The sequence below is a fragment of the Vigna radiata genome, chromosome 5 (genome assembly GCF_000741045.1).
Source record: "Vigna radiata var. radiata cultivar VC1973A chromosome 5, Vradiata_ver6, whole genome shotgun sequence".
Classification (NCBI taxonomy): Eukaryota; Viridiplantae; Streptophyta; class Magnoliopsida; order Fabales; family Fabaceae; genus Vigna; species Vigna radiata.
In genome coordinates, this window is record NC_028355.1 from 12,856,303 (window position 1) to 12,864,280 (window position 7,978).

The 7,978-nt window shown below is 35.6% G+C and overlaps 2 protein-coding genes across 5 annotated transcripts; one reads left to right on the forward strand and one right to left on the reverse strand.

The window, feature by feature from the left end:
- Positions 1 to 40: 40 nt before the first annotated feature.
- On the forward strand, positions 41 to 4,190 carry LOC106761840 (protein KRTCAP2 homolog). 3 transcript variants are annotated; one of them, XM_014645408.2, is made up of 6 exons: positions 41 to 142; positions 1,160 to 1,318; positions 1,926 to 1,977; positions 2,877 to 2,943; positions 3,579 to 3,687; positions 3,860 to 4,190. In XM_014645408.2, exons 2-5 carry the CDS (start codon positions 1,163 to 1,165, stop codon positions 3,679 to 3,681), a joined length of 378 nt encoding a protein of 125 aa, XP_014500894.1. In that variant the 5' UTR covers positions 41 to 142; positions 1,160 to 1,162; the 3' UTR covers positions 3,682 to 3,687; positions 3,860 to 4,190. The 3 variants fall into 3 exon arrangements, with proteins under 3 accessions (XP_014500894.1, XP_014500895.1, XP_014500893.1); XM_014645409.2 differs by having other exon boundaries at positions 3,875 to 4,190; XM_014645407.2 differs by lacking the exon at positions 3,860 to 4,190 and having other exon boundaries at positions 44 to 142; positions 3,579 to 3,851.
- Positions 4,191 to 4,492: 302 nt separating this feature from the next.
- LOC106759791 (pentatricopeptide repeat-containing protein At1g77360, mitochondrial) lies at positions 4,493 to 7,738 on the reverse strand. Of its 2 annotated transcripts, none has more exons than XR_001375629.2 (2): positions 5,469 to 7,738; positions 4,493 to 4,902 (listed from the first exon to the last, which is right to left on the reverse strand). XR_001375629.2 is itself a non-coding variant. In XM_014643130.2 (2 exons), exon 1 carries the CDS (start codon positions 7,461 to 7,463, stop codon positions 6,021 to 6,023), a length of 1,443 nt encoding a protein of 480 aa, XP_014498616.1. In that variant the 5' UTR covers positions 7,464 to 7,738; the 3' UTR covers positions 4,931 to 5,628; positions 6,016 to 6,020. The 2 variants fall into 2 exon arrangements, 1 of the variants encoding a protein (XP_014498616.1); XM_014643130.2 differs by lacking the exon at positions 4,493 to 4,902 and having other exon boundaries at positions 4,931 to 5,628; positions 6,016 to 7,738.
- Positions 7,739 to 7,978: the final 240 nt, after the last annotated feature.

A 7,978-nucleotide genomic window follows, 5' to 3' on the forward strand; every position in this document is an offset into this window, starting at 1 on the left:
AAAATAGCTATTAAAAACTACTGGCAGAATTATATAGGAGCCAATTCCTAAATTGCCCTCAGGTATTTGTCTCGTGCGTTCATTAAAACGACGATCTCGTGTTGCTGGAGATCTGAACCGAAACCGCTGCTTCCGATCTGAGGTGTGTTCTTCGTCTTCGCTTCTCTTATTCCCTGTTTGATTTTGTGTGAAAAATGCGAGACGTAGAGGGAATTAAGTGGATTGATTAGATCTTTAATTCCTTGATGCTTCTGTTCTGCTTGTTTGAATGGAGAATTTTTCTTAGGATTTGATGAAACTCTGCTTACGTAGCTCGGAGTTTGGGTTTTGGGAAGTTATTGTACATTTGGGATCGGTATGCCTTGATAACATTGTTAGATCCGTTGAACTTAGGTTATTGACTTTTGCTGTTCGTGAACTTCGTAGCTTCAGCTGATTGTAAGCGAAATCTGGCATTCATGTTTCTGTATGCTTTGCGTGGTTGTTGAGTAGCATTCTTCGTATCATAGATGACTCTTCTTGAACACAGTGGCTTATTTGTTTACTTTCTGCTAAGAGAGTGTACTTATGCCGCATGTTTTAAAGTTTATAAACTACCAATTTCGTCCTTGAACTATCATCCTCTGGCATAAGTGGTTTCTAAAGTAATATTTTAGGCCTAAGTTGATGTATAATAGAATTTGGGAATCAATTTTAGGCTTTTTTAGTATTTAGGATACTACTTATCATGATTTTTCTTACTTCCTGAACTAAAGTAGTTATTTACACTTTAAGGATTTCTTAAGAGAAAGGATCAAAGGTAAAGGTAATACTTTGGAAATAAATTTGGTTGTTTAATCGTTTAAAACTAATTGAGTTTGACTTGTCTGGTATACTGTTGAAAAGAATGTTCTGTCATGGATTCATTTGACTTAAAGTTAACATTTAACAAAATTTTTTAAGTAGAGTATGTTTTAGTGGATTAGACTTGTATTGTAGCTCTAGAGATATGTGGCTGCTAGACACATGGCAAGTCTTTGTTTTAATTTTGGTATAAGGTAGTTTATATACTTATGCGCTATTTCCGTTTGCAGTTGAGTGACAGGTGATAGTGATTTTTTTTTCCTGCTATTCTCACAATTGTTTCTGTGTTCGTTGTTGCTTAACTTGCAATGAGAAGGCCATGGCGGGATCTGGGAGTTCCATGCTGTATTCCTTTCTTCTTTTCACAGTCATTCTCTCACTTCAAGAAATGTACCGTGGGAAACTAGCATCATCAGAACTGTTCACTATACTGGGAGGATTCATCAGCTCCCTCCTATTTCTTGTGCTCCTAACTGTGAGTTCTGAATCCCGTTCTTGATTTCTTTCTCTTCAGTCACAATCGGTGCGCGTTTTCTCAACTTCTCAGCTTTATATGCTGATAATATTATGTTATTTTCTGAATAATAATATCATATGCTAGAAGGAACGAAAATTAATAGTTATTCGTGACATCAGAAGATAAAGAATGTTTATTACGTATCCTTTCCCATTGCATCCCTTTTGATACTATTTTTTGAACATACATTATAATTCATAAGCATACTTGTACAACGGTTTGTCACTAGAAGGCATCAAATTGTGCACTGCATGGGTCTTCCTAATTTTATGAGAAGGAACATTTTGTAAAATGTAGCCAGAAGATTATGGAAAATACTTATTTTTATTACTTTGTAGTTTGTAGGTTAATGTTCATATATGTGTACACACACACATATCCCTGGTTTTATATAATCCTTCTAATTTGTGAAAAGCAAGGTAGCCTATTTTAATGAGAAACATGTGAATTTTTATATTTATCTGTGTAGTTTCTCTTAATTATTTTCTACTCATTATTCTTCCAATAATTCCATAGAGGACAGATCTTTCAAGGTAATTTAAGGTATTTACATTTGTCTTTGCAGTTCATTGGAAATTTGCAGGAAACAATTGGTGCAAGAACTGGTTGGGGTGCTGGTAAGTACACATTTAATTTTGAAATTTGAATATTAATGATAAATGGTATCATTTTATAGTAAAGGAATTTAAAATCAATTTAACAGAATGAATACTGTTTGTAACTTCCAATGTTGTGATGTTGAACATTGAGGCATACTACTTAAAGTTAGGGCACTTATTTGTTAGTGACTTAGTGTACAGTCTTTGATGCATTAGTACTATTAGTTTCCACCAGTTTTTATGGATATGCTTTCCTTTCTCTGCCATAATACGTTCACTCTTTCATTGTGAAAAGAAGTCCAAGCCTGTTGTTTTGTGGAGAGCTTTCTGCATGACGGTTTTACATATGCAGACTATATTATTCTGCCATACTTATAGAAGGCAAACGAGATTATACAAGCATTTTACAGAGGGCTAAAGATAGATATCAATTCTTTATAAAGAAACGAAGATGTCATAAGAGACAGTTTTGTCCCAGACAAGTACCATATTATAAATTGTGATACCTTTTTTGTGAACATCTGCAGTATTACATACTTTTGGTCTCATAATTTAGTATAGTAAGTTTGACTGTATAAAAAAGTTTATTCGCTTGAGTACGTATACATGTAAAAAAAGAAACTGTATGATTACTAGATTTTTCCATAAAATTTAGTTTCGCAAGTATCTTAAACTATTAAATATTTATCCTGAGTTTTTTTCTCTATTAATCTATCTATATTTGGTGTGTTAATGGCGAAATTATTTTTCATTTACATTTTGTCTTTAGCAATAACAACTTTAGCGGCACATGCTGGTGAAGAACTGCAAATTTTATTCTCTAGGTCACCTATAAGGATTCGTGTCTCTAGAAACAACTTCCAATATTGCGTTTTATGTTTATGCAAATTGAAGATAGTTAATTTTTATTTTTTCAGTCATAGTTGCAGAAGCAGTTGCTCTGATTGCTGCAAGCACTGTTCACCGAGTTTGCATCACTACGTGGTATGCTCCTCCCAATCCTCTTTTGCCTTATGAATGAATGAGAGAACCTCACTGAGATGTGCAGTGTGTGATGTATTTAATAGAGTATGAGGCGGGGACACATTCAAAAGCCAATCATACCTCATGTTTTAGAATAATCAAACTGCTGATAATTGAATATAATATTGCTGGCAAACCTTCTTAAAGCCTTGTTAATCAATCATATGACCTCAACAACTTATTGGTGCATGACGCTTTTTTTATTAAGAAAAGATAAATCAACTAAAATAGAATAACATATTTCGAGAAAATCGCTTTTCATATTTTACAACTTTCGTGAGTGTGTGCATTAGTTTTAGTTGCTTAATATATGCTTGCAAATTGCCAATAATCATAATAAGGATGTTTCTATTTCAGAGGGTACACCTTTTTTAATGAAACAAAAAGGATTCTTATGAAGAATATATTAGCAATTAATGATGGCCTAGTTTAGCAAAGTATTGTCATTATCGTGGTCTTGCTTGTAAAGAGGAAATCATATCCAAAACTCAGCAACATAATGGCTAGTTGTGGATCCTTAAGTATTTAAAAACCATTAAAATGCATTATTTTCATATGAACTCGTTGGTGATGTCTTCATATTTGCACAAATGCAGTTTCTTGTTCTCGGCTGGATTGCTGTACGAGGTTAACAAGATTTCTGGGTCTGCTGTCTCAACAAGCGACGTTAGGACTAAAAAGCAAAGTGGGAGAGCTTAAGCATATGTATGCTTCCTATAAAGGCATCTTTAGAAAATTTTCCCCAGTAGTATTAGTTTTATAACCGTAGTATCATCATAAATTATAAGAAGAGTGTTTTAAGTTTGTTTGACATTTCTTTGTACAATTTCAATGATATATGATTTGAACGATCTGTTTCTAACGAAAAACCGATCAGTCATTTCTTTCACAGGTGGGCTTTTTTAATTCATCGAATAATGCAACCATAATGAGTTACGAGGGATTTAAACTTCTGATGGATCCAAGTTCACATATATCGAATGGTTCTGGATTTTGCTCCCTGACATGTGTGCCATGTACACTATTATCTGATATTGCCAAGAATTGAATGCCAAAATCAGTCAGTGTTACTTCTTAACTGTAGCAGGATCTTGGAATTCTATCTAAGATGAACTTTGGTCTGAGTTCATGCATATTTTTAGCCCTTAGCAACTCGAGCGAGAAAGAACTCTCCACCTCCTTTGAAGTGGCATAGCCTGGGTTTACACTCAGCTATTGTGGAGTGTATCCCCAGATATTCGTGTTTAGAGGAGTCATTTCTGGATTTAATGGAAATTAAAACTTAAGGAAATTGAACTTCAAAAATTGAAACTGTTCCGAATTTCTCGTTTGGATATTAGTAAAACAAATTTTACAATGCAAAAACTTTCGCATGGAAAAAGATTGTCTTTCCCCCCATGGCGAAAAAGTTAATGAAATATTGGAATTTAACAATATGATTATAATTCGAGAAATCTACGTAAAAATGAGAAGATTAATCACTAAAATCGTTTTTTTTTTCCTGAAGATATTAAAACGTACAAATCCGATATCAAATAGTCGTAAATTGGATTATTGTGGCTTTTACATGGGTCCGGACTTACCAGAATACCCCCTAATGATGAACAAAATCCATTGAATAAACTCCGTTAGGCACTACTTTGTCATACCGTCCAAAAAATGCAATACTAAAGACCACACAGCCGAAATTCTCTAGTAAGATATCTGTCTTGGAATTTAATTTTTTGTAACAAATATTAAACATCTAGATCTCGTGTTTAGCAACCTCTCTAATCTGCTCAAAGAAAACCTGCACATTGGGAGCATCCAAGCCTGTGCAAGCACAAGACACCAGACAAATTGGCCGAAATATTTGTCACGGATTGTAGGATAGCACAGGCCTGCTCTTCCAAAAAGTGTACGGTTTAAGATTTTGTAACACTGGTACCAATAAACACAGAGTGAGCAATACGGGAAAAAAGAACAGACTCTAAAATTGTATTATTTATTGGAAATGGATTTCTTACAAGAAAATAAATACTACTGTGAGGTATAGCAATAATTACAGACCAACGAAGATGAACAGAGAAAAATAAGAATGAGCAACATAGATGAACTGAGGAAAACAAGAATGAGCAGCAACGATAAACAGAGAAAAACATGAATGAACCACCCGAGAGAGGAAGAATAATTTTTTCTCTCTTTTCTCTTTACAACCAATTTGACCTTTGTGCTATTTTACTCATCACACATACTCATTTAAATCGTCAAGCAGATAAGGCTGAATGTCAGTATTATCATCCTCTTTCAAATACAACAAGTATTGCTTATTTGCACACCTATAAGTTGGAGAAAATTTTTCATCACATGTGAGACAACCCATTCTCTGGTAATGATCAAAATATTGTTCAACCTTAAAGATCCAATGGAGAACATCAAAACAAGAAAAATCCAGTTTAACATTGCAAACTTAAAAGGATGGGTTTGAAGGGCTAGAGTCCACCTACAGAGCACGTTTCAACATCCTCCTCCATTGTTGATTTTATAGTTTTGAAACAAGTAGAGTAACCCTTGTCACGAGCTTTCATCATGTCCGTCAAACGCTTCACATCGAAGGTAAGGTCTTTCATGTGCATATTTTCCGCCATAATAAATGAAAGCACCAATCTAACATATAACCAATAAAAACGAGTAAGAGAGAGCTATATGTAAAAAAAGAGTAATTGTATTACTTCCTGGAAATGGGTTTCTTATAAGAAAACAAACACTCCTATGAGTATATTACATAGCAACAAAGATGAACATAGGAAAACAAGAATGAACCACCATCAGCTTGACCTTTACGATATTTGTCTCACCACACAGTCCTTTAACCGTACGTTGCTTATTTTGGGTTGTTGGATTTTCCTTATTTTTTCATTTCAGCTGCCGTGTGACCTATTTCTAGCTGTCTGTATATTATCCTCATTTGTCTTTTTTGTAATTGGCTTCCTTGCAAATTTAAACCAGTAGCCGATGCACATTGCAGTGCTTAACTACACCAACTGCATTCACCTTTTTTAATCATGTAAAGGCTCGTTGACAAGAAGATTCATTTTCTCATGAAGAAATTTGAGCACATCTTCTCTCCCTTCCTTTAAAAGCAACTGTCTCAACCTCCCAAACGTAATACGCGATGGTCGAATTCCCTTCTCTATCATCTCTTCAAGCACAACACAAGCTTTTGCGGCATCACCTTTTTCACACAGCCCCTTGACAAGGGCAGAAAAGGTGTGCATGCTTGGAACAAATTGTTTTGACTTCATAAACTTCCATATTCTCAGAGCCATCTTCAGATCATTTTTCGCACAAAACATTTTTATCATCATTGTGTAAGTGTCAGCATCCGGTTCACATAACTTGATCATCCGGCGGAAAACTCTAAAAGCTCTGTCAGTCTGTCCCTGACCAATCATACTACTTATGATAACATTGCAGGTCCTTGAATTCGGAGCAACGCCATTGATCTCCATCTCCTGCAAGACCCTGCGCACATTTTTAAACTTATTTACTTTACAAAAGGCACCAATCAAGGCATTATAAACCACAACATCAGCCTTGATTCCCTTCCTCTCCATCTCCTGGAATGTATCAATAGCATCTTCAATTCGGTGCTCCACTCCATAAGTATGAACCAGGACACTATAAATGAAAGATGTAGGCCTGCAATTGCTCTCATCCATTTCCTTCACAACCTCAACTGCTTCATCAACCCTCCCTGCTTTGCAAAGAACATCAACCATTATACCATAAGTAACAACATCAGGATCACACCCAGCACGAACCATCTCTCCAAAAACCTCCCTTGCCCGGGGAAGATTGGGAGCTCTTCCCCACCCCTCCAGCAAAATGCTATAAGTTTTCGCGTCTGGCTCAAATCGACCCTTCATAGCATCAAAAATCTCCTGAGCCTTCCTCACATTGTTGGACTTGCACAAAGCACTTAACAAACCATTAAATGCAGCAAGATTTGGGACCACATCGTACTTATCCATGACATTAAAGGTGTAAACAGCCTCGTCGACCTTGTTAGCCCTAGCATACTTTCTCATCATGATGCAAAAAGTCTCCACATTTAGCATGCCCTTTTTCCTCATGGCATTAACAAGGTCCCACACGATCTGGTACTGTCTAACCTTAGCCAGAGATTCAATCATCAAGTGATATGCCCTTATGCTGTGTGAGTAGTCTCTCTGCTTCTCTGCCCACTCAAAGAACCGAAATGCTGACATGCCCGCATTCTCAAATCGTTTGAGAACATTTTCAACTAAATCAGGGGAAACTCTAACTCCAGTTTGATTAAGAGCAGTGTCAAGTGCCAGTGTGGGACACGTCATCATAACCTTGCTCACTCTCTCGCTCGCTTCTCCAATCTCCTGAATCGCCTCACTTGTGCTGTGCATTTTTGCAAACAATACCCATTTGGATAATATATTTTTTCTATGGGAACAAAGCTTAATCATTGCGCGGACAAAGCAAGACTTGCAAATTATTCACCTGAAACAAGCTCCAGAATGGAGAGTCTGCAAACCCTAACGGGATATGGCGATGGCTCAAGTCTGAATAGGGGAATGCCGAAAAATTACTGGTATTTCTGTGAAACGAGTTTCAGATCGCCATGGTTTGATGGTGGCTGATAGTGGTGAAGCCGATGTTGTGTTCGAAATCTCTCTAATTGGAGTGGTGAATGGATGTTGTTGACAAACACAACTTAGTCAGCAAAACCTTTTTTACAACTCCATACTAAATGCAAGAATGGATTTTTTTTTTTCTTTTCTTAAAGTTTATAATATTCTATATAAAATTAAGTGTATTATCATATAAGAAATTATAAAATATTTTAAACCATTTTCTAATGTTTAATATGTAAGATAATTAATAAGGAAAAATGTAACAAAATGTATAACCATTATTCTTTTGTAACAGAGAAATGAAAAGGGTGAAATAAAAATCCTATAAATATTTTTTAAACTAGAAA

What these genes read in the sequence shown, in the direction of transcription:
- LOC106761840 (XM_014645408.2), top strand. Translation starts at nt 1,163, where the DNA reads ATGGCGGGATCTGGGAGTTCCATGCTGTATTCCTTTCTTCTTTTCACA. An exon ending in TATTTCTTGTGCTCCTAACT is followed by an intron (nt 1,319 to 1,925) that starts GTGAGTTCTGAA and finishes TTGTCTTTGCAG; the next exon opens with TTCATTGGAAATTTGCAGGA. An exon ending in AAGAACTGGTTGGGGTGCTG is followed by an intron (nt 1,978 to 2,876) that starts GTAAGTACACAT and finishes TTATTTTTTCAG; the next exon opens with TCATAGTTGCAGAAGCAGTT.
- LOC106759791 (XM_014643130.2), bottom strand. Translation starts at nt 7,463, where the DNA reads ATGATTAAGCTTTGTTCCCATAGAAAAAATATATTATCCAAATGGGTA.